General features: G+C 36.2%; 1 protein-coding gene across 1 annotated transcript; it reads right to left on the bottom strand.

Annotated features, from left to right (window-relative positions):
* Positions 1-7083: 7083 nt before the first annotated feature.
* On the bottom strand, positions 7084-10443 carry LOC127101447 (chloroplast processing peptidase). Its single transcript, XM_051038876.1, has 5 exons — positions 9913-10443; positions 8527-8664; positions 7845-7931; positions 7610-7677; positions 7084-7519 (listed from the first exon to the last, which is right to left on the bottom strand). The coding sequence occupies exons 1-5, from the start codon at positions 10357-10359 to the stop codon at positions 7372-7374; spliced, it is 888 nt and encodes a 295-aa protein (XP_050894833.1). The 5' UTR covers positions 10360-10443; the 3' UTR covers positions 7084-7371.
* Positions 10444-27835: the final 17392 nt, after the last annotated feature.

The raw sequence follows: 27835 nt of genomic DNA, 5'->3' as shown, positions 1-27835 counted from the left end.
AAAAGATCATTAGCTCTTTCACCTTTTCCTATGAATGGAGACTTTCTCATCTTTCCAATTAAACAAGATCTGCATGTCTCATATGATTCATAATCAAAAGAGTCCAAGAGTCCATCTTTATGGAGTTTGGAAATGCGTTTCTCATTTATGTGGCCTAATCGACAATGCCAAAGGTAAGTTGGATTTAACTCATTAGGTTTTATCCTTTTAGTATTAATGTTATAAATAGGCATTTCAAGATCAAGGACATATAGTCCATTGTTCATTTGTGCAGTAGCATAGAATATATCATTCGAATAAATTGAGCAACAATTGTTCTTTATTATAAATGAAAAACCAAACTTGTCCAAACAAGAAACAGAAATAATATTCCTGCTAATTGCAGATATATAATAACAGTTCTCTAACTGAATTATTAAACCACTAGGTAAAGTCAATACATAAGTTCCTACGGCTAAAGCAGCAACCTTTGCTCCATTGCCAACTCGTAGGTCAACTTCACCTTTTTCCAAATCTCCACTCCTTTTTAGCCCCTGCACATTGGTACAAATGTAAGAACCACATCCAGTATCTAATACCCATGATGCAGAAGTAGATAAATTAATTTCAATAACAAAAATACCTGAAGTTGAAGTCTCTACTCCATTCTTCTTGTCTTTCAGGTACTTTGTGCAGTTTCTCTTCCAGTGTCCGGTCTTACCGCAATGGAAGCAGGTACCTTCCTTTGCTATGCCTCCACTAGGCTTCAAAGCAGCAACAGTGGGTTTGGGTTTGGCAACTTCCTTGACTTTCCCTTTATCACCCTGCTTGGTGGGTTTTTTGTTCTGTCTCTTTCCATTTCCGATCATCAGAATGGACTTCCCTTTTGACTTCAGATTCTGCTCAGCGGTTCTTAACATGGCTAGCAGTTCAGGAAGAGGATTTGTCCATATCATTCATATTGAAATTTAGGACAAATTGACTGAATCTATCTGGCAACGATTGCAAGATCAAATCAGTCGCAAGTTCCTTTCCGAGGGGAAAACCCAACCTCTCAAGGTTTTCCACATACCCAATCATCTTGAGCACATGGGGACCTACAGGGGCTCCCTCAGCTAACTTGCCTTGAAAAAGGGCTTTTGAAACTTCAAACCTTTCATGCCTTGCTTTCTCTTGATAGAGTATCTTCAGGTGTTCGATCATATCGAACGCTGCCATGTTCTCAAGTTGCTTTTGCAACTCTGAGTTCATGGTAGCTAGCATGAGACAAGCAGTTTCATTGGCATCATCGACATGCTTCTTATAAGTATCTCTTTCTGCCTTAGGTGCAGAATTAGGAGGTTCCTCTTCAGGAACAAGTTTCTCCAAGACATACAGCTTTCTATCATGTTTGAGGATAATCCTCAGATTTCGGTGTCAATCCAGAAAATTTGTCCCAGACAATTTTTCCTTGTCAAGGATTGATCGCAAAATGCTGTTAGAGGTGTTTGTTGTCATGGAAATCTACATGAAAATATAAGTATCAATAACATATTTAATTAGGCCTTTAATTAAATATGCTCCCACTATTTTACTCAAAACAAATGACCCTCACCATTTGATTCGGAAAATCCCGTTGGAAGATTTTCTAGTGGGTCGAGATCCACGTTTCACTTTGTTTTAAGTCCGCATAGGCGGATTACACAAAACTAGGTTATTTAGGTAGGAACTCCTTCCAATTGTATCTAATACAACTCTCGAATATTTTAGTTAGGTGAATAACTCTTTATTCCAATCCATCACATGGATCATTTCCAACTCTTGCTTCTAAACATATATAATCTTATTATAATTTGTTTAGTTAAGTTTGACCCATTGTTTTAGCAATTGGATATTACAATTATCCCATCGCACCTTACTAATATAGAACATGCACATCGCGTAGGCGAAACCTACATTATCCGATACTAGTCTTAATGAGTGCTAAAACTTGGAAAGCATAAACTTAATATTTAATTTGAGGGAATTTGCAATTATTCTGATCTCACCGGCTTATTTATCATATAAATCGTCTCTCACATGCATCAACATACATTCACATGCATCAACATACATAATGAAACAATTATGACCCCTAGCGCAATTGTTCTCCCAAGCCAATGAGAGAACCTAAGCTAACCTAATAACGATCTAAGCTTCTCCAAGCAAGATCTTCAAGGTTGTCCTCCTTTGATATTGAATTCTTCTCTTTCTTCATAATATTACATTACATAAAATAAACTCGTTTTACATACGAGAGAGTGAGATGAGAAAAGAAGTTACATTATGAGATTAAAAGAGTGGCACGACACGCAGGTCGTATTTTAAAAATCCAAAACAAAATAAAGGAAAACTAATGCCATAACCGATCACCACAAGACAATAATAATAAACACATTATTATTATTAATTTTAATTCTTTTAATTAATTAAAACCAAATTAAATTTTGGCGACCGATCACACTACGCAGAGTTAGCCGGGGGTCCGCCCCTGGCCGAAATTTTTAATGAACAATTCATTTGAAATCGATGTCGTTTTTCGCATCAACACTTGATACTTAAAGCACAACTCTTACGCAATCACAATCCTAATCGCATAACTCTTTGACAACACAACCCTTGTGCCGTCATTAACCCTAATGCACCAATTTCAGACCGTCAAACACACCTCGATTGTTAATTTAGTATGATTGATCAACACGTCATTACTTCACCATACTAATGTCGAATCAAGAAGCAAACGATCATTGATCGCTCAAAGGAAAACAACCATTAAGTGTTTGAATGAACGAAACAGAAACAGTATATCATATATACCATATTTTGCATCAGGATTACTTATATCATATATATAACTTGATCGATCTCAATTGCATAACCTATGGACGATCGATGTATCGCTGCTTCACCATACTAATGTCGGATTCCGAAGCATAGTTAACATCAATCATCCAAATCGTACACACATGATGCCAAATTTAATTACTCGTTTATTCTTTGATTCATTCTGTCTTTTAATCGTATTAATACAGAAAATATAGAAAATAAACAACTATCAGATGTATGGTTTCGTAAGTGGCTCTGATACCACTGAAGGAGAATGGCGATCCAAAATGCAGCGGAATTTAAAATTTCTCCTTTAGTGATCCTTACGAATGAGCATGATCAGTGATAGAATCGTTACCTCTTGTGGCGATTGTAATCTTTGATGCAGATCTACGGAGCGATCACGAATGTTGAACGATGACAACGCCTCTACTCAGTCCACACGAACGGATTCCTTCAATCTCAGTGCTAGCTGCTACGAATGAAGGCTTTGAGTATGTGCGTGTGTGCGTGTGTGTGTGTGTGTGTGTGTGTGAGAGAGAGAGAGAGAGAGAAATGAAATTGCAACTGCACAAATGCTTCTACACAAGGGTTCTATTTATATAACCACTTGTGTGGGCTGCAAGCTAAAAAGCCCACTCAAGTGTATGTGGCCCATATCTTATAATATGCCAAAATCACTTAAGCGCGTGGTACCTTACCATATTTTGTATTCTACTTAAGTACATCGTACCTTACGATGTTCTACAATTCACTGAAGTGCACCGTACATTACGGTATTCCTTAGTTACTCTATCTCTCATCAATCCATCCTTTTGTGTGTGACCCTGTAGGTTTTCGCGGCATTGGCAATTATATTAAATCACGTATTTAACATGATAAACAGTGAGCGGTATCTAGCAACACATCACTGCTATCCAAGACACGAAAATGTCATGTGATCTGACAAATCCTTTTGTGATAATACTTATGTGTACAATTACCCTTTTGCCCTTATGTCTATATTGAACACAAGGCATAGACCGTGTCATCCTTGTCCAGTTCAATATTGGGCCCATAGACATTTATCTTGTTACGCAGGATGGGCAAATTCCATCTAGGTCACTCATGTCCCTTATCATGCTTCGTGGAGTACCCATCAATTGTCTTTATGGTCATCCAGTTACGGACAATGTTTGATCAGCAATAAGGCACTCGACTCTACATCTAGGGTCCATAGTGGTTTCAGGTCAAATGGTGGTATACACCATTATCACCATGAGAATAACTTATGACACTTTGCATAACATTCTATATAGTATTCTCATAGCGGGTCAATCCAATATAAATATTACTCTTAATATTCATACCTATGTTTAAGACTTGATAACTCCTTATCCATGATCCATGAGATGTGATCATCAGTCTATATACATAATAGTCTTAATGCTTTAATGTTATCCCACTTCACAATAAAGCTCGACTATGGATACTTTAAGAATAGTGTCCTTATGTTTAATGTGATCTCATGATTAAGTCACACTTGATACATTAAACGGACTATCTATTCTATGGACTTTATTAGACAAACATAATAAAGAAAAAGCCTTTTATTATTAATAAATAATTTGATAGAAGTACCAAAAGTATTGGCCTCTAGGGCTTACACCAACACATCACCACAAACAAATATTACCTCATTACCTTGAAAAATGGTAGTGGCTATGTTACTCGCATCACCATTTTCTTGCTGCTCTCTTTTGAGCTTCCTACATTCTCTCTTCATGTGACCTCTCTCGTGACAATGATAACATTCTATATCTTTTCTTATCCACGATCTTCCCCTGAAATTATCTCTAGACTTTCCCCTTGACTTATCTCTAATATTGAATTTCTTGTGGATACTTCTTCCACGACACTCCATGACAAGCGCCTCAGACTCTAACGACATTCTTTGTTCTTTCCTTCTTGATTCTTCATTAAACATGTTATCTTTTACTATGTCCAATGTTAGAGCACTTTGTGGTGCTGAATTACTCAACGAAACAACAAGTGTATCCTAATTGTCTGGCAAAGAACTTAATAATAACAATGCTTGCAATTCATCTTCAAGCACCATCTTCATATTGGTCAGTTGATTTATCAATCTCTGAAAATCACTCAAGTGTTCAAAAACACTCTGAGTTTCTTTGTACTTAAGGTTCATCAATCGACGAATAGTTTAGGCTTTATTTTGGATTGTCTTTCTCTCGTACAAGGTTTCTAGTTTCGTCCATAACATGTACACAACTGTTTGTGATGCAACATGGTGAAATACACTTTGATATGTCCATTGTCGAATTTGTCCAACAGTTTTCCTATTCATCAAATTCCAATCATCATCAGACTTGTCGGTTGGCTTCATCCTTTTATTTTGCAAAGGTTGATATAAATCTTTGCAATAGAGTATGTCTTTCATTCTTGGCTTTCAAATGGAGTAGTTTGAAGAGGTTAACTTAATCATTGTTGTTGATGTCGTTGAGATTGACTCGTCCATTGTGAATAATAGATATTAAAGTGTATGGTGAGCCGAAGCTCTAATACCACTTGTTGGGAAAGATATCAGTTAAAATAACTAATAAAATGTCAACGAATGATTATCCGAGTCTTACTTTTCTCCACACTATAATAATAATGATAATAACAATGGAGTAACAATAATAACTTCTTTGTAAAAAATGAATGAGAATTCTAATATTATTATTACAGTGTCACCAAACATAAATGGTGGCTAAACTCTTTCGGATTTTGCTTCTCAAAAGGTTTTCTATGATGATGTTATTGATGTAGTAGAGCATGACTTTTATAACTGATGAAAGATAGTAAAGAGAGACTATAATTCAATGAGAATTTTTCTCCTTTAGTTTTCATATACTTCCTAGAAAAACTCGTGCTTCCTTTAATTTGATAATTACTATTTTTATTGGTTAATTCTACTTTATTTTCTCTCCATATAAAGAGGAACTCCATCAAGACGTGCAAGCATTGATGCATCATCCTTCAATACTTCAATACACTTTTCTTGAGTTAAGATTGGTTGCATCTTTTCACTTTCGATAACCAAAATTGTTATTTTCAAAAAACTTTTCGATCTACCATTTAGAACCCTTGGTGCTCACTTATAAACAAAATACATTCGTCCTACGGTGGTCAACACTTGTTGTGAAAACTCTAACAATGCTAGTGAATATGTTGATATCTTCACCACTATAGACAATTTGATGTGGAAGACAAAGAACAGTTGCAACCAAATTTATGTCCTCAAACAACATACTAACATGTTAAGAGTGAAGGTAAATACACAATAAATTAAAAAAGGATAAAAACAAAAATACAAAGATACTTGTTTATCTAATTTGATCAAAGGAGAGAACAACTCTCCGATTTACTATACTTTTAAAAATTATTACAAAAGATCACAAAAGAGTTATAAGAAAATAGTCACACAAGTTCCCAAAAAGAAATTCTATTTTACACTCAAGTGTTTATCAATTTCTCAAATTCTATAGATATGAGTCACACAATATGATAAAAAAAATATTTATCAATTTCTCAAATACCACCAAGAGTTTCCCAAATTTTAACACTAAAAAATTTCAATCATTGCCTCTCTAAATTTCCCAATAGGATTAGTAAATATTTCCAATTTTAACACTAAAAAATTTCAATCATTGAGAGGAAGAAAATAATATCTCCAGAATGTGCACCATGGCCTATTTTGGGAACATAACTCTTTCCTAACATTACAAATAGTATTATATTTTTGTAAATGTCAACCATGTCTATCATAAAAGTCAAAACAGCAAAGAGTTTGGGAAACAAGGGACCTGTTGAAAACCAACAAATTGCTCAGAAGAAGTGACACAAAGAAAGTGAAGTATACTATAGTTTGGACTTCATCGCATTCAATGTGATAATGAATATTTAAATGTTTAGCCCCCCCGTAGAATAAGATTTTCCGCATTGTGTAGTGCACTAATATTATCAGAATATAAAACTGGAATACGAGAGCAAGATACCTTAAGATATATGCCAAAAGGTATAAAAGCCACTGAATCTCACATATGGGAATGCAAGTTCCTTTATATTCACCTTCTTCCTATCTGTCTTTTGGCGAATCTCCAATCATATAGACAGCATTCTGTCACTGAAGAACCAAAAACCCAGTATATGATATTTTGGTTTGTTTCCTACTGTTGATAAGATTGGGAAAGTTTCTTAAAAAGTAAAATTGCCACCTACTGAAAAAATTCATCAATTTTCCATTACTATGATCAACCAATGTAAATGGGATAGTACTGCAACCAGTTGTTAGTAATACAAAACCAGATTATAGAATTCCATCATTTCATCTTTTGTGTGTGTCTTGCTAAATCCTTGGATTCAAAATCTTGTTACAGAAGGGTGATCCAGCATCAGCAATGATACAAACTAACACCAAGAATGAGAAGGAGTGTAAAATCGTTTTCCCAACAAACTATTGTACAAAATAAATACTACTTTGAAGCTCGGAAAAAAAGGTTGCTGCCTTCATAATTGAGATGCTAGAGTAGTACTCGCAGTCTCCGGCTTGGTTTCAACAGGGCACCCTCCCTTAGCAACTGTGACGGCAATTCTATTTGGTGGCCAATAGCGGAATACTGATCTACCTATGATATTCTTGGCCGGCAGGGGACCCCTAAGAAAATTGCATTTAACAAGTAAGGAAATAACTCAAATAAGATATAAGAATAGTGTACATAATGCATGTAATCTTTAAATATATTACCACACATGTGAGTCATAGCTGTTATTGCGGTTGTCTCCCATCACAAAAACGGAGTTTTCTGGCACACGCTGCAAAGCAAAGTATTTTTAAGAGAATGATTTGTGTCGATTTTATTTAAATTGTTTTGTAGTATTATTTATTAGTTATGCATATGTTCTAAATTTTAAACACTCTAAGAATACCATAAAGAGAACTGGAAAAAAACAGAGTTACTATATAAAAGTGTAGAACTTACTATGGGTTTCATCTCATACTTCGGCGCTTCATTTATAAACTTCTCATCCCTCTCAACCCCATTAACTACAACATGTCCATTTCGAACCTGTAAATAGTTCAATTGCTCACATTTAGTACACCAAGGCACTGAATCAAACACCGCAAGAATCTGACCGATGTTCTAATAACTGAATACTGATTCAATTTTCTACATTCATGCAAATTTCAAAGTTCCAGGTACAGGCAATAAACATTGATCATTAATCAGTTAACCAAACCTTTAAAAAGTTAATCAAGCAAGAGAAAAGTTACCGACAAACGAAATGTAATAACACGATTGTAAAAATTTGTTTGTACTCATGAAGCCCAATAGTGCACAATAACATTAGCACAAACAATGAATTGAACAAAAAAACCAGTACTTCCTCCGTTCCATAATGAGTGACCCAGTTGACCATTTCACACGGATTAAGAAAAAGAAATAAATGAAAGAGAGATAATGATATTTTTACTAAAGTACCATTTATCAAGTATTGGGAAAGATGAAAGTAATATCAATTAGAGGGTAGAATTGAAAATTGAAATGTGTCGTTCATTTTGGGACACTTTTTAATTCCAAATGGATTCTCATTGTGGAACGGAGGGAGTAAAAGACAACATCATCATACAAGAGCAAGAATGTTTATCTCCAAAGATCCTACCTCTACGATATCACCTTCCTTTGCAACAACACGTTTTATGAAAACATCATTATCAGTATATCCAACTTCTTGAAGGACTGGAGGGCTTTTAAAAATCACAATATCATTTGCACACGGCTTTCTAAAATAGTATGAAACCTGAAAACATGAAGTTGTATCATGACTAATAGTGCACTATAACAGAAAGTATAGTTGAAATTTGATGTCAAATCTATTAAAAGGGCATAGCAATATATATATTTAGGTGATTCTATCTCGTGAGTAATTGAGTATTGAGGCTTACAATTATAACTCTCGTGACAACAAATAGCTACAACAGCGAGACTATTATAAGTAAGGAACAAAGCCAACAATCAACATGCTTCAATAGCGGGAACTATGAATTAACCGACTATGTATAAATAGGAATATTTAATCAAATTAGTGCTCAATGAACTAGTATCATGAACTAGGGGCCTGTTTGGGATTAGTAGTAAACGGTGAGACGGGATGGGATATGATATGATATCATCCATTTTTTAAAATCTAACTAGCCTATTCCATCCTATACCAACAATTCCAAACATACCCTAAAAACTACAATGCACAACCAACTAGCCTATTTCCTGAACCAACATTTGAACCACAAACATTGTAATCTTAACAATTTCACGTCAACCTCTATTAATCGAAGGGTTGCCATACTTCAACAAACAGCTGAAGTTTTTATATGAAGAAGCATCTACAATGTAAATAGAGATGCACCATAATAGAGCCTATCTAATTGGATGCTGATGTCAAAACCTATTACAAGAGCGTAGCCATATACATATTTACTTGAACATTAACATTCTATGAAACATACATATTTACTTGAACAATTACATTCTATGAAACGTACATATTTACTTGAACATTAACGTTCTTTGAAACTCACTAACACGTACACTGAACACCACATTGACAAATTGATATTGATAATCTTATAAAACCGGCTTCTAGGGTGAGGAAAGCCCTCGCTTTTATAAACACAACACAAACCATATCTCTAAGCAATGTAGGACTAAATCCAACACAATGTAGGTGTTGGAAGCTGCAATGAAGGCAAACCCTAACAATGCAATTAGGCGACTAGAGGCGGACCGCAATGAAGGTGGAGTTTCCAACATATAATAGTTTGAGAACACCAAACACACCTTTAACCTAAAGTGTTTAGTAGTACAGCATGACCAACATTAGTACTTTTCTTTCTTCCCATTTTCTTTTGAAGTAGTTAAATTCGACATTAACCAAAAGCAAACCTAGTTTTCCACAACTCACACAACCCTAAAAAACGCAAAGCTAGTAAGAAGCTCATTTCACTGAGACCCTAGTCGAAATGAAAAGAAGAAGAACAAAAAAGAGTACCTTTTCAGCAACAATTCTATCTCCAACATCATATGTCGGATACATTGACAAAGAAGGAATAAACCTCGGCTCAGCAATGAAAGTACGAAAAGCAAGCGCAACTGCCAAAGCAGCAAAAACCGATTTGGCATCATCACTAGTGAAATTCAACCAATCTGGAAAAAGTCCGGACGACACATTCTTCTTCTCAACCTCCTGGTCACCATCTCCACCACCGCCGCCACCATCACCGGAATCTTTCAAAGCTTTATTGCATGGGAATCTACGGCGAAGAGTGGTGGAAGTTTTATAGAGCTGGGGAAAGTTGGGACGAGAGCGTGGCGGTGAAGAGATTCTAGAACTGAAACGGAGATTGGGTAATTTGAGGGAATTGAAGAGATGGGAATGGTCCAAGTTGGGGTTTTGAAGTGATGGTAGTGAAGAAGAGATAGAGAATGAAGATGACATAGTTGAGTTGAATTGAGTTGAATTGAAAACGGTTAAATGTGTTGTTATTGTTAGTTTGTTATTGGTTTATTTATGATTGTAGGGTTAAGATGAGGTTTTGTTTATTCCCTATGCATTCTTGTTTCTCAAGTTTGTTTATTTTGCATTTAGTTTTTGAGAAATTTTATTTTTAATTAAAATGGAGCATTCAATAGTTATTTTGTTCTTGTGAGTCATCTATTATCCATGTATAAATATTAAATACGGTCATTAATTTTATGTCTTAAATGATAATTTTTGTATCATTATCTCATTACCATCATTACTTACATTGATAATACATTTTTTTATTAAATAATATGACATTTCTAAATATTCAATTCAAATTACAGACAAATTACAGACGTATTCTGACATTTATTGAACCATCACAAATTACACTATGCGAAAAACCCAAAAGTCAAAAACTTTTTACAATGTATTGCATTTATGGTACACAACTCAGAATGCACTCCAGCCACCAAAATTCAGTCTATTTAAATGTTGGAAATCAACTACAACTCATGGAGAATTTCAATCAATCTTGATGAACAAGATTGTTATCACTCACACAACAACAATAAAAAAGAAGAACAATGGAGAGAGAAAGAAAGTAAAGAACGATGAAGGAGAAGAAAAATTAAATTCTGCAGAGTTTCTCTCTGCCCGCAAACTGTGGAAAACTTCTTATTCACTTTGCAACTGCAAAATACTGTGAATACAATGTTATGAATATTTTATTCACTTCATTACAAAAATAAGGGTTACTCCCTCTATTTATAGATTTAGGTTAGCTTGGACCTCAAGCCAAAACCCAAAACTATAAAAGCCCAAAATAGCTAACACTACTAAAATAGGCCTAAGTCGAAATCCTGTGTGAAGCAACATGCTTCGACACTTCGACAGAGTAACACAACTCAACACCCTAGGTGATTCGACATTCCTTGTTCTATCGAGCAACCTGCTTCGACACAAGGAATTACAATTCAACACACCACCTAATTCATTGTGTCTAAGCTATCTACATTCATCATAGCTCTTAGTCTTCTGAACACTTCGACCTGCACTCCCTTCGTCATGATGTCTACAACCTGATTCTCAGTTCTGCAATGTTCCACATTCATCTTCCCATATACTACCTGCTCTCGAAGATAATGGAACCTCATCTCGATGTGTTTGCTTCGACCATGTGCTATCGAATTCTTCGCCAGATTGATAGCTGACATATTGTCGATCTTCATGAAAATCGCTATATGACTCTTCGTCGTTATCTCTTTGACCAGATTCACCAAGGGAATCATCTATGTATTCTGCTTCGCACGACGATAATGCCACTAATGACTCCTCTCTCGAACTCCAAGCAACTGATGCACCACCTATCATAAACACATAGCCCGCTGTGGATTTTCGATCCTCAATATCACTACACCAACTTGAGTCAGTGTATCCCACTAATTTGCATTTTTTTCCTTCATCAGTTGTAGGAAACAAAATTCCATAGGCGAGAGTTCCTTTCAGATACCTTAGTATCCTCTTCACCGCTGCTAGATGTGATACCTTTGGCTTCTGCATGAATCTACTCACCATACCTACAATGTATGCTAAGTCAGACCTTGTGTGACAAAGGTATCGAAGTGACCCAATAAGTCTTCTATGTTGGGTTGGGTCGACATCATCTTCATCTGAATCTTTCGATAGTTGTAATCTGGGCTCAGTTGGAGTAGAAGTTGGATTGCAATCTTGCATCTCAAATCTCTTGAGTATTTCGCATGCATACCTTCTTTGTTGCATCATCAAACCTCTGTCACTCTTATAGAATTAAATGCCAAGGAAATATGAAATGTCACCCAAATATGAAATTTTGAATTCCTTGTTGAGATCACCTTTGAAATCTTCGATTTCCTTCTTATAGCTACCTGTTATCAACAAGTCATCGACATAGAGACATAATATAAGCAATTCACTCTTGCTTCTTCTTACATATACTCCATGTTCAGATTTGCACTTCACAAATTCCTTCTCCCTTATAAAACCATTTATCTTCTTTTTCTAAGCTCTTGGAGCTTGTTTAAGTCCGTACAGGGCTTTATGCAACATGTACACCTTTCTTTCTTCGCCTTGATTCACAAACCCAGCTGGTTGTGCCACATAAACTTCTTCTTCTAAAGGGCCATTCAGGAATGTACATTTCACATCCATCTGACACATCTAACAGTTGTTTATGTTTGCTAGACCAACAACCAATCTAATTTTTTCGATCCTAGTAACAGGTGCAAAAACTTCATCAAAGTCGATTCCTTATTTCTTAAAAAATCCTTTCGCCACAAGCCTCGTCTTGTGTCGAGTCACTTCTCTGTTGGGATTCAACTTCACCTTGTATACCCATTTTACATTGATTTCCTTCTTGTCTTAGGGCAATTCGATAAGTGACTAAGTGTTGTTGACTTCGATTAACTTCAGCTCTTCGTCCATTGCTTTCATCCACTTCAAATCTTTCAATGCCTCAGTTGCATTGACGGGTTCGACATCTGCGTAGAAAGCATAATGTATCAACTCACCTTCTTCATTAACCACATCATCTGATGTAATCACACATTCTTGCAACCTTGCAGGCATGTGTCTTGTTCTTTGAGGTCTGCTTGGGTCTGCTTCCCCTCTGACTTCTTCCTGTCGAACTTCTCTTTCGGCTTCACTAGTTGGTTCATCATAAAAGATTCTCACCGAATCCTTCTTAACATTCTCAGTCCAATCCCATTCCTTAAGCTCATCTATGATCATGTCCCTGTTGATCACCACTTGCTTATTCACTGGGTCGAACAACTTGTATCCTCCAATTGAACGATATCCTACCAGGATCATCTGATTCGACTTATCATCAAGTTTTCTTCTCAACTGATCTGGCACATGTCTATGTGTTATAGGTCCAAACACATTCAGACGACTCAAGATAGGCTTGACACTAGACCAACATTCTTCTGGCGTGATTCCTTCTAGCTTCTTCGTCGAACATCTGTTCAGGATATATGTCGCAGTCGACACAACTTCTCCCCATAATTCTTGGGGTAGATGCTTGCCTTTCAACATACTTCTAACCATATTTACATTGATTCTATTCTTCCTTTCTGTGACTCTAGTCTGCCGTGGAGTGTAGGGTGGCACGACCTCATGCACAATCCCTTCTTTCACAAATAATGCATCGAAGTCTTTCGACACATATTCTCCACCACCATCAGTCCTCAAAATCTTGATCTTTCGATCGCTCTGTTTTTCGACCATAGATTTAAACTTGGCAAATACCTCGATCACTTCACTTTTCTTCTTGATCAGGTAAGACCATAATTTTCGACTAAAATCATTTATGAATGTAACAAAGTATTTGTTACCTCCAATTGAATCCACCTGGAGAGGACCACATACATCAGAGTATATGACTTCAAGAATTGCCTACACGCATTCTTCACACACTTTGTTTGGAATGTCGATTTTTGGTAATCCTGAAACCATATTTCTTCTCTTTAAATCTCTGATGTCTTTGAAATTGAGATGGCCAAGTCTATAATTCCATATTCATTCATCTTTGTTGGCTGTTGTTGCAAGGAACTTATGCTCCATCACATTAAGCTCAATCTTGAAGGTTCTATTATGAGACATTGGAGCCTTCAAGATCAACCTTCCATTTGAGTCGAGAACTCTCATCATCTTGTCTTCTATCGACACTCTATAGTTCTTTTTGACTAATTGCCCTATGCTGAGAAAATTGCTCTTCATGCCTGGTATGTACAACACATTTGAAATTACTGACCTCTTGCCATCTTTCTTCATAATCAGAACATCACCAACACCTTCAACTGCTAGAGTATTGTCATTTTCAAATTCACCATGTTCTTCATTGAGGGATTTATGTTGACAAACCAATCTTTCCTTCCAGAAATGTGTGATGAACATCCTGAGTCCAAGTACCACTGGTCCTTGAATCTCTCTTCATCTCTTGTTGTAACCATCAACAACGTCTCTTCTTCTTTATGTTTCGTCAGCTTTGCATAAGTTTCTTGATTCTTCTATTTTTCTAGACAATCACTAGAATAATGACCATACTTCTGACAATTGTAACACGGAATGTGACTCTTGTCTGAATTTTGACCACCACCTCTTTGGTTATCTTGGTTCCAGGGTTTTCTCTGATTCGACCAATTTCCTTCTTGCTGATTTCGACCAGTCGAATTTTTGTAACCTCCTCTTCCTTTGTTACCATTCCAACTTCCTTTGCCTTTTCTTTCTTTTGCTGATTGCGCCTGCAAAGCCATATCACTCTTCGACTTTCCTGCAGCTTTTTCAGCCATTCTTTTTTCATGAGATTCAAGCGTCCCTTGAAGCTCTTCCTTTGTCAGTTTTGACAAATCCTTCGACTCTTCTATGGCTACTACCATGTGGTCGAACTTTAGAGCCAACTACCTCAAGATCTTTCCAACAACAGATCTTGATGCCAACACTTCTCTATATACCTTCATTTGATTCACCAGTTTCGTAACCTTGGTGAAGAAATCAGTTATGCTTTCATTGTCTTACATCTGAAGCAATCTATACGTTTTTTTGTGAGTTTGTAACCTCACCTCTTTCACCTTCTCCGCACCTCCAAATAGTTTCTCCAGAATTTCCCATGCTTCTTTCGCTGAATCTGCATCAATAACCTTTTCAAAGTTATCTGCATCAACACATTGATAGATTATAAAGAGAGCTTTATAATCTTTCTTCTTAAATTCTTTATGTGCAACCTTTTCTTGATCTGACGCGTCTTCTGCAAGCGTTACTACTCCTTCATTCACAAGATCCCAAAGATCTTGATAATAGAACATAACCTTTATCTGCTCGCGGCAATTCTCATAATTGTTGTTCTTGAGAATCAAAAGATTTGCTGGAAAATGCCCGTTTGGATGATTCGTTGCCATGGTGACTTTCTTCCCACTAATCAATTAAACTAGAGCTTTTGATACCAGGTGTTGGAAATCCACCACAACCTATGGAGAATTTCAATCAATCTTGATGAACAAGATTGTTATCACCCACACAACAATAATAAAAAAGAAGAACAATAGAGAGAGAAATAAAGTAAAGAACGATGAAGGAGAAGAAGAATTAAATTCTGCAGAGTTTCTCTCTATCCATAAATTATGGAAAACTTCTTATTCAGTTTGCAACTGCAAAATACTGTGAATACAATGTTATGAATGCTTTATTCACTTCATTATAAAAATAAGGGTTACTCCCTCTATTTATAGATTTAGGTTAACTTGGACCTCAAGCAAAAATCCAAAATTATAAAAGCCCAAAATAGCTAACACTACTAAAATATGCCTAAGTTGAAATCTTGTGTGAAGCAACATGCTTCGACATTTCGATAGACTAGCACAACTCAACACCCTAGGTGATTCGACACTTCCTTGTTCTGTCGAGCAACCTGCTTCGACACAAGGAATTACAGTTCAACATTAAACACACCATTCTGATTTCATAACATTATTTTTTGTGAATCTATTATTGCAATTTTGAAAAGATAGAGGAGAAGAAAAAAGTCAACAACCACAACCACAACAAAACAGGTTGGAAACAGTAGAGGAAGAGGGAGTTCAAACGAAAAGAAAAAAAGGCAATCAGACAAATCAACTTTCCTTGGAGATCCACCGTGTCGGAACGCCATCTCTTCTTACCTTCCATACTCACGGAACATGCTGCTCACGCCATCATTTATCGTCAACTCCAATCCGCAACCCACCACCACTAATCGCCATCAAGTCACCGCGTCTCACCCTCACCGGACTGCAACGCTCCATAACGACCTTCCACCATTCACCATGCTGAATACAACCTCTGTACAATACATAACCGCCAACGAAAATTAAAACGGTAGCTTACTTTTTTTCTCTTTGAAATTATAAGTTTTCTTTAATTATAAATTTGAAATCGAGTGTGAATCAAAAAAGGGTGTTTAAGATGAGGGAGATAAGTTCAATATTTTGGAAATTATACAATGATCTTCCTTAATCAATTTTTTTCTTCTTTTTCAATTTATTTTGATCTTTAAATTTAATTAATTGTAATAAATATACTATTAATATATTTTAATCTATTAATGTATTTTAGAGTTGATATGATCGTAGAATATTTAATTATAGAATTAAATATATTTTTAATCTTCAAACGGACACACGAGAATAAGTTACAAATATTTTTATAAATAGACACACGGGTTCAAGGCATAAACGAGAAAAAGTCTACATGTTGATACAATTATTTTATAAACGGGAATACGTTACACTTATTTTTATAAACGGGAGTAAGTTACAAATATTTTTATAAACGGGGAAAGTTCAACTATTGATACAATTATTTTTATAAACGAAAATAAGTTACAAATATTTTTTATAGATGGACACACGGGTTCAAGGCGCTTATAAATGGAAAAAAATATACATATTGATACAATTATATTTATAAACAGAGATAAGTTACAATTATTTTTATAAACGGAAAAAAATTACAAATATATTTATAAATGAGAAAAAGTATATTGTAGATACAATTATTTTTATAAACGGGAATGAGTTATAAATATTGTTGGGAGAAAGAAATCACAAGAGGATCGAATGGCGGAAAAATTGTCATGGTGATAATTCATATAAAATGTTGAATTGTATTTACATGTTTATCTTTTTAATATTTTTTTTGTAAACATTTTGATTATGTGTAAACTGATTGAATATTCAAAATTTTAAACATTTTCCAACTGAGATTGTTAGGAACGAACTACGTGCGGACCAAAATGTTCTAACCTTGATGGACCTTGATGAAATGACGTACTATGACAGTGAGATTTTTAAAGGAAAACGACCATATACTGAGATGTATCTTGGAAATGGTTGGTATGAGTATGCAAAATCCAAAATATTTAAGGTTGGTGATGTCTTGATTTTTCATTATCGGCCTGCTTCAAAGATATTGTGCGTTAAGCTGGTCAGAAAGCAAATAAGGAGGATTGGTGGAAGTAATGTATGAAGGTTTAGGATACTTTGTGTTTGTCTAGTAGGGGTTTAAATGTTTGTTTTAAGATAAGTTATTTTACTTTTATGTTATTTGTTTCAAATTTGATGTTGAGGTTAATGTTTATGTTTCTCTAATCATGTAATCTAAGTAATATGAATAATAAGTAATATAAAAAAATTCATAACAGAAAAATAGAATGATATACTTTTTTTTTACGAAATTGCACATTCAAATATAGAAAACAAATAATCTAACAACTTCACAAAAAAATTAAACATAGCGTGACCCGTGCGAACGCGCGGGTCCTTTACTAGTTTTTTTAAATTGTTTGATGTATATAAGGAAAAAGTAAGTGGGAGATAGAAAGATTGAATTTTTAATTTTGATTATAAATGAAAATAAATATTGTTTCAATTATTTGAAAAATAATTTAAGTATATTAAATCTTTTTTCAAAAGTGTGTTTCTTCTATAAAAGTAAAAGTTGCAAAATATCAATTGTATTACTCTTTTTTTTTACACAAACAAATGCAATTTTAATATAATTAATCAATTGTTGCTCAATACAAGACGGAATCAAATGAATAACCGAATTCGTTTGGTGTTTGACAAACTTCACCTCAAAGTATGAATGTAAAGCTAATAAATTCTTAATACTAGAAATAATCACACTAAATTCTGTATTACCACCATTATTTGCATGAATAGCTTGGACCATCGTCTCTGAGCCACTCTTAAATATATTATGTTCCATTTGCATATGAGTTATTGCATATAAAGCTTCTTTCAAGGCCAATGCTTCAACCTTCGTGACATAATAAGTTCCAAAATCCCATGTTATTCCCGCATTGCTAAACCTTCAGTTGCCATCTCTAAAGCATCACCTTTTGTTTATTGTTTTTCTTTGGTTATTAAATATGACATCCACATTGCATTTCACTCACCCTTCATGTGGTCGTTCTCAAGATTGTTGCTGGTGTTCATTTTCGGTACCTTGATGGTTCTTTTGTGCTATAAACCAGTCCTTCCAGCTATTAAATGCTTGCAAGCCAAATTGATTTGCACCCCTATTCTCATTATTCCAAAGCCAATTGTTTCTATTGTTCCAAAGCAACCATAACATGACAACAAATATAAACGCGGTCATCCTCTCTTCCTTACTATAAATATCATGAATTAATGTCCTCACTTCATTGAAAATATGTAGCCTTGAACGATTATTGAACTCAAACCTGCCTCATTCCAACACTGTAAACTTGTTGTACATCCAAAGAACATATGTCACTCATCTTATATTCCTCCTTCACATAGTTGACATATAACAGGACATGGAACTTTGTGTTGATGAAGTCACACACGAGTTGGAAGGAAATCACGACAAATCCACCAAAGTAAGTGTTTAGCTATTGATGGTGCTCTAATCTTCCACAAACTACACTAGTCACCTTCTATACTATGACCCATTCATTCATTTTGGACACACATAAGTAGCTTGTAACCTATTTTAACATTATAATCATCATTTTGTTCTTCTTTCCAAACCAAATAATCCTCACCTATATCTTCCAAGAGGGGCACATCCAAAATTTCCTTAACTGCATCATGTGTGAACATTTGTTTAGTTTTTTGTGCATCCCATTGCTTAACATTATTCATCGTAAGGTTATTAACATTAAAATTGTACACACATTGACCTTGTGGTGGACTCACCCAAAACCTTTCCTTCACTTATCAACCATGGTTCATACATCACTTTAATTTTGCTACCATTCCCAATCCTCCACCTAAATCTAAGGTCAAAACATAACAAGATTTTCACAAGTTTCTCCAAACATAGCTAAGGTTATTTCCAAGGTTAGACTCAAAAAATCAAGATCGAGGGAAATATCTTGCTTTAAAAATTCTAACTACCAAACTATTCGGCTTAATAATTATATGTCACCCTTGCTTCGCCACCATAGCCTTGTTGAATGCCTTAAAGTCATAAAAACCAATACCACCTTCATTCTTAGAACCTGTCAACCTCTCCCATGAAAGTCACCTTATACCTTTATTATTATTACCCCCCGCCCCTTCCCCCCACCAGAAAGAGTTCAACATCTTCTTAACATCGTTTATTGATTAACGCATTTTGATGCATACTCTTTTAATTTATGCTACGATAATTCTTTAATTTATCTTGTTGTTTCTATTATTTTTAGTATGTTTTCTAATTTTAATTTGATTTTCCTCTTATTTTATTTTCGTCATTTATTTTCTAAATAAGCAGTAATTTGACACTTTCTCACCGTGCAGATCATAACTCGGGGTACGGAATGTTGTTTGATGCTTTCTAGTATGTGTTGGAAAGCTAAGAGGAAGAGATACAAGTTTCGTGTTGAGGCCCGAAGCCAATTCGGAGAGAAGATGAGTCAAATTATTAATTTTGATCCAGATATAATAAATAATTAGTTTTTTGGGCCGAATTTTTGTTTGTCAGGTTGCTTTCTCTTAGAGCCCGATTTGTCTTGTATTATTTAAACAAACACACAATGTTACTGCTAGGTATTCGTTTTTCATGAAATCAAATTAGATGGCCGCTAAGAATTCTATGGAGAGCTAAATTCCATAAAGTTGATCTACTGGACCGTGTTTCCATCAATACTGTGAGGTTTTTACATTTATCAATTCAATCTCTTTTACTTTTCAATATGTTATGTGAATTTCAAATGCTTAATTGGATATGTCATACAATAGTTTTAATTAAATTATATTGACCCACGTTCCTTAACCATAATCACTTTTAAACCTAGTTTTTTTGTTAATCTGCGTAATCTTTAGTCGTTTGCTTAATTCAAAAAATAGGAGTGTAAACCATACAATAACAATTGCGCTTGTTCAATCAATATTTTAATCGAATATGAATCGAATCAGTGAATTCGTAATGTAGTAACCAGTGATAAGTCAGAAACGAAAAGAGTAGATTGGCTTGTTAATATTATTTGTAATCAAATTCTCTGCGATACGACTCAAGTGTTTCATAATCATAATCGAAAACCTAACTCCTCATTGTTTCAATCGGTTGGTTAAAATAATCAAGAGTACATGTGATACGACTTGAGTGTCGCTTCCATATACTACTATTTAGTAACTCATTTTTGACCCTTGTGCGATAGTAAAGCAAATTGGTGCCGTTGTCGAGGACTCTCTGTTGATTTTAGCCAATTATATAATCCTAGTTTAGAGTTTTACTAGTATTTTTTATTTTTTTATTTTGTTTCTATTTGTTGATTTTGATCGCTCTATTCACAAGTGCACGAATCACGTCAGAGTAATATAAAAGAATATCGATCCCACAGAGACCATATCGTCAATCTATCGATTACTATTGTTACGATGTTTATCTAAGGCGGTACAAATGAGATATTGATGTCGCAAAATAACAGTAAATAAAGAAAATGATAAATATAGTGCAGATAAAGATAGGCTTGAATATATTTCACGTCAGTTAAATGATGCTTCAATTGTCTAAATAGAACTACTTATGGGGCAATATTTTCTACTCTTGAAAAGAATCCATTTAACGGGAACTGTCGCTTTCGCATATTCAGAACCGAGTTTACCCTTAAATTAAGGCCTTTTATTGTCACTTATAAAAGGTGCACAGAACGCTAAAGTATTAAACCTATTTTTAAGAAATAAGACTCGTAAACTTAGTTGAAAAGTGATTTTGATTCGGAAAGTTTACCCAAAGAGTTTCTTGATTTTAAATCTATCAGCGCGTCCGAAAACAGTTTCAAAAATCGTTTTTCCTTAAAGTGATAAAAATTCCTAGTTAACTAAGCCAGGGTGCTTTCGCACTCCTTGAGTAGTTAAAATTAACCAAGTTTGTTTTAGAAAACTCGAATTAAAAATCAAAACAGCCCCTAAAGCATTTCTACAAATGCAATATGTGAAACATCTCTTTAACCGGGATCCTTACATTCTAACCTTTGAAAGATTTAGCCAAACATGGTGATACAAATAAATACAACGATATTGAACATGTTGAAAAGAAGTTTAAAATGTAAGGCGTGAAGAGCAAGTAAAGCGTGTAAAACAATTAAAACGAGCAATAAAGATAATGACGAGAAAATTAAATAAATTAAAACATGGCAAGAAAATTAAATAAAGTAAAGCATGGCAAGAAATTAAATAAAGGAAGGCATGGCAAGGAATTAAATAAAGTAAGGCATGGCAAGTAAAATAAAAAGGTGATTAAATTAGAACCTGCTCCAAACGGAGGCTTTAAATCTGGTACAAGGAAGTAAATAAACCATTGACTTTGAAAATAAAGACGACAACAAAATCAAAGTGCTCCAACTCAATTACACTAAGGTGCGATAACCCCTCGATGTGACAGATTACCGCTTTTACAGATGATATTATAGTCTTAGTGTTGTAAACTAAGTTGGATGTATTGGAAGTGAACTAGAACGGCCTATTTATAGAGGAACTCAATAGCATGCAAAGACCAGGATGCCCTTCAACTTCTCTTTAGTGGGAACGTGGGATTCAAAGGTGGCGCCCGCCACCCCTCCATGGCGCCCACCATGTGAGTAGATGGGGAAGTTCGTGGGATCTTGGCAGTTTCCACCTGGTTGAGGGCTGATGTGTCATGGCTTCTCCTATAGCGTCCGCCATGCAGAACACCACGAGTACAATATTTGCCGAAAACCCTGATTTTATGGTCTTTTTGCTTCGTTTCTTCTACAAAGGTCCTGAAAGAGCTAAATACCTGAAAACAACACAAAAGAAAGCATAACACAAGCAAAATGATAATAAAAACCTAATAAACATGTGAAATCCGAGTCAAATACACGGTGTGATTTAGTGTGATCAAATTCTCCCACACTTAAACCTTTGCTTGTCCTCAAGCAAAACTCTTTATAGATCATGCAAGAAAAACAGTATCAACCAGAGTTAATTCAAGGCTAAAAAGGCTTATAAGTTCATTCAACGAATGTATCGATAGGTACTAACTAATCGAACTAAGGATATTGTAGTGACACTTTCTGCAAATGCGGTCATAGGCTTCGTTCCTATACAAATCAATCCATATCACCCCACCATACATAGGCCTTCTTTTAATCTTCTTCAAGTCCTTTTTATTCAGGTGCAATCACATTAAGCCTGTTATCCGTACATACTCATAGTAAGGTGACCGGTTAGTGATTATGATCTTAAGCATGGGGCTCTGGTACATAAGTTGGTGTAACCCCTTTATTTAACCCAATTGTAGTTGTGGGGGATTGGATCGTAATCCACCCTACCAAGTTCAGCACCAAGTACCTCTGAACCAACCAACAATAAGCATATTATATATTTTTTATTTTTCTTCTGCATGTTTCGCAAACCTCTTTATTTTGCTGGGTTAAATGACCGTGTGAGAGTCACCTAGCCCGGGATTTCATACAACTAGAGAACAAAGCAGAAATTTTTATGATCATTCACTTATTTTCATCGGTCCCCTACGTAGAGCATGCTTAAGCCGGAGCTGACTGCAAGGATAAACTACTTAAGGACTTATTTAGAACAAAAATTAGGGCCACAACATATGGGGTATCGGGATCGACTCTTATAATCATGAAGCCTACGGTGTCAAGACGATATCGATTTTTAGAAAAAATTTTCCCAAGTCTTTTACATCCTGTCATAAACCTTGTCTTATAGCCTGAATATTCAAAATACACTGTTTTCTTTGCTCACAAATTTTTTGGTAAGGCTAAAGAAATTGGAGAAGTACGAATACACCACACAGATGACTCGTCAAACACATGTTATTTTATTGAAAGAAAAGCAAACAACTAAAGCACATAAAACATACTAAAAATAAAGGAAAGCGATACAAATCTCCTCCCACACTTAAACCGAACATTGTCCTCAATGTTTCAATATGAGATAGGGTAGGAGTAACCTGAAAGAGAGAACTATGGTTGATCATTGGCACCGTCACCGCCCTGGTCAGGATGCCTGGGTCGACGACTCCTGCTATGAGTACTGAGACCTTCCTGCAGCTACCTAGAGCGACCTAAGAGAGACCCCTGGTTGGCCTCGATAAGTGCGAAGTGACGCTCAGTAGCCTGTCGCTGGCGATGTTGCTCAGTAGTGATCGCAAGCAAGGACTCAGTGATAGTCTGATGTGCTTGCTCAGTGCGCTGCTGGGAGGCTACCATAAAACTCATATTATCATTCAATTGTTGGTTTATGGTATTTAGAAGGGTGTCACACCTTTCTTCCCGAGCCAGGTGCTCGTGCCACATCTCCTAAGTGATGTAGAAACCGGGAGTGGTACCTGCAAAATGGTCAGAAGAAGAAGGTGCAGTGTGTGCAAGTGATGCAGTGTGTGTAGGAATATCATGAGCAGGGGACTGGTCGCGCTGGTCATACTCATCATCGATCCCTTGCCCATTGTCCATAAGGACATTAGATGGAAAAGGATCAGTAAAAGGTGGAGCATCGAGATCATATGTCCAGTTCCTTGCATGTCGCACATCTGTACGCTGAGAGCAAGGTAAAACAACACTTGGTATAGCTACACCATGGATCATGAGGTTATAACCACCTACTTGCCGCACCTTGCACAATTTCATATCCTTCAAAATTTTCAAGTTAATGGTGCGGTGAGGGAGTAGTTCTAAGGTAGCTAACTCAGCGTTAAGATTTAGTGCTCTAGCAATAGAAGTAATTAATCCACCAAAAGAAGTGGTTCCTCCTTTTTTCAAAATGGCGGACATATGTGCAAGCATAAAAGGAACAGGATTGATCCTTTGATTAGTAAGGCAACCCTGTAAAAATAGCAACTCGCTGTCGCAGCCCGAAAAAAATACAGAGGTGCGAAAAAATAACCGGCGAGAGAAAATGATGACAGAAGAGTCGCCACCGTGCGTTATTTATCCCAAAGGAGGGAAAGGAAACGCTCGAAGTAAACCTGGAGAAAGGAAAGGAAAAGACAAGGTCTCGCAACCAAATCTTGGGTCCGGGAGTCGATTATGCGAAGGGAAGGTATTAGCACCCCTACGCATCCGTAGTTCTCTACGGGATCCACTCTTGTTGTTTCTTGTCTAAAGGGTGTGTGTTTATCTAATGTACTATTTACTAAAAGGGTCAAGAGAAAGATGACTCGCACAGATATCGCATCCATTGCATACGTATCTCATCTGAATACGAGAATCAGAGTCTTCGTAGCTCGGGTACCTATGGGTTAAGGATAAGTGTGCTCGCTAAGACATCGCGTCTTATGCCTACGTATCTCATCGGGAATGAGAATCAGAGCAAAACGTAGTTCAACTAACTACAGGAACAAAGGTCTCGATTGCAACTAGGGCAAGAGAAAGGGAAAGTCTCGATCGCAACGAGGGCGAGAGAAAGGATCGCGACGAGGGCGAAAGCAAACAAGGATTGGTTGTTAGTCGTTAGTCAAACTCGGCAAGACATCGCATCTTGTGCCTACGTATCTCATCTGAACATGAGAATCAGAGTTGCCGTAGTTCGGCTACCTATGGGTGAAAGAGAAGTATGCTCGCTAAGACGTCGCGTCTTATGCCTACGTATCTCATCGGGAATGAGAATCAGAGCAAAACGTAGTTCAACTAACTACAGGAACAAAGGTCTCAATTGCAACTAGGGCAAGAAAAAGGGAAAGTCTCGATCGCAACGAGGGCGAGAGAAAGGATCGCGACGAGGGCGAAAGCAAACAAGGATTGGTTGTTAGTCGTTAGTCAAACTCGACAAGACATCGCATCTTGTGCCTACATATCTCATCTGAACATGAGAATCAGAGTTGCCGTAGTTCAGCTCACGCACGCCGAAACAAAACAAAACACAAAAGGCAAACATGGAACCCGAATGCCAATCGCTGGACTTACATCAGCTTCCGAACCAAACAAACCCACACTGGAAACCAGATGCCACTTGATGGACTTATACCGGACTCCAAGCACACAACAAGAGGATACGGAATGCCAATGGCTAGGCTTACATCCGTCTCCTACACACACAAGAACAAACAAGCAACAAGTTGCTAAGGAGTCGGGAACTCGAGCCTAGCAACTGTCAAGCAAACACACACAAAAAAGGAAAAGGGTGCCCAGAGAGATCTCGCACGATCTCCTGCCTACGTACCTCATCTGGTATGAGAATCAGAGCAACGTAGTTCCCCTACATAGGGATTGCCATCTGAATATGGACTTACAAAGGAGGACACCAGTTGTGTCAGAGGAGAGTGGGCGATGTGTTCACGTCCTAGCAGTAGGTGTCGCAGCTCGCTGAATCGAGTCTTAGGCAGTTACCTCTTTGCAATAGGACGGACTACATGCCACAAGATCGGAGACGCTCAGAAAGGTCTAGAAGTGGGGGAAACTCTGCCCTAGAGTTGTCATGCAATATGTACTTAGGTGTTTAGGATTTACAAATGGGAATATATACCTAATGTTAGCATGCAAAGAATATGGGAATTCTACCTATGTTATCATACAAAAGAATAAGGGAATCCTACCTATGTTATCATACAAAGGATTCTATCTAATGGGTGCTACCTAATCGGAACAAGAATCGACGAATGGAGCAAGGAGAAGTGTTAGGGATAAAGGTAGATGGCGATGCATGAAGCAATCGACTTACAAGGTTGATGGCGATGCATAAAGCAATCGGCTTACAAGGTTGATGGCGATGCATAAAGCAATCGACTTACAAAAGGGTGGATGAATACGTGCTGGTTCTGTTAGGTTTTGAAAAAATGATTACTCGACGTTGGATCGAGGTTTTGGTCTTGTTTTGAAATGATTATCGGATGTTCATTTTATTTCTTGTATTTACAGATGAATAAAGAATGAAAAAATATTATACATTTCATGGGAGAGGGATACATTTGTTATGAATGGGGATTCAAAGTATTAGAATAATTAAATCGGGTCCAAACAATAAATAATGCAATGTATGAGTGTAAGTGCAAAGGAACCGGCTCATTGTAAGAAAGCCCAAGAGTAAGCTATGTGAGGTTGATGGCGATGCTTAAAAAGCAATCGACTTACAAGGGTGTGAAAATGGGCTCGACATTGAATCGAGAAAATATGATTTTTAATTTTAAAATGGTTTTGAATGGTTTTTTATCAAAGAGATTGTGATGATTTATCAGGATTGTAACATAACCCACACATAAAGGCAAATAATTTGTACAAATGAAATGAACAAACACAAATATAATAATTCACATAGATCCTAAAAAAAATGAATAATCACATAAGTCATATTAAAAATAAAACAATAAAAATGAATAAATGATAGAAACATGTTAGTTAAATGGTAAGGCTAGAAAAATATGGAAAGATCAAAAATAGAAAAATATGGAAAGATCAAAAAATGTTGGAAAACCAAAGCAACAAACCCGGGTATTGAACCCACCCCACTCAAGACCATGAAATCACTCCTCTCCACCAGACCACTCAAGATCATATGCTACTGAAATACTACCTTAAATATATGAACCGGCTAAAACAAAAAAATAAATAACATATAAACATTTTTATGTTTTTTTTTATCTCTGTAAAAAAACAAATTAAAAAAATTAAAAAATTAAAAAATTAAAAAAAGGAAAACAGAAAAATGGAAACGAAAAAAAAGCAAAACAGAAGCTCGTCTTCTTCTCATCTCTCTCACCTTACGAACTCAACCTTCCCCAACAATGGCAATCTCACGCACTCGAAACTCATCCTTCTTATGACATCAACAAAACCCTCTCACGCTCTCCAACTCAGTGAATCGAACTCCCTCAACTCTCACAAATATTTTCAGACAACAAGCATATGAGAAAGATAGAGAGAAAGAAAAATCCTTACAAAATGTCGCAGTGGTGGCGGTGTGGAACGTGCAAACGCTGGCCTCCAGGTAATCACTCTTGGGATTTTTAGGGTTTCTTCTCAGATTTTCGCCTCCAGCCTTCTGTTGTTAATTCTTCTTTTTTTCACTGATTTTTTCTCTCCTTCTTTTATGCTCCAGCTTAGGGTTTTTAATTTGGTATCTTGGATTCAAAAGAGGCGTTCCTGCAAAGCACTTTCTTTGTGCTCAGTATCAGATTGGTCCATTTGATGTATGGATTCGAAAACGGTAACATGAACTCATGCCTTCTCTTTGAATTTTGTCTTAATGCCGATTTGGGAATTTTCTTGAAATTTTAACCGACTTGGTAATTATTTGCATTTTACTGCAGTGAGAACGATGAAACATGAGGAGCTTTGGTCTTCACATGGCCTTGGTTTAACGCTCCTACTCTGTTTTTTCTTGCTTCCTATTTTTCTGTTACAATTCTGTTTTGGCTTACTCATGGTATGCTGTAGGTTGCTTGCAGCTATAATTCCAACAAATTCGACAAATTCTCCTTGCACTTCTTCAGTTTCAAAGCCTGC

Source organism: Lathyrus oleraceus, chromosome 7 (assembly GCF_024323335.1).
Source record: "Lathyrus oleraceus cultivar Zhongwan6 chromosome 7, CAAS_Psat_ZW6_1.0, whole genome shotgun sequence".
In the NCBI taxonomy this organism is placed as follows: Eukaryota; Viridiplantae; Streptophyta; class Magnoliopsida; order Fabales; family Fabaceae; genus Lathyrus; species Lathyrus oleraceus.
This window is presented reverse-complemented; position numbering and strand designations above follow the sequence as displayed.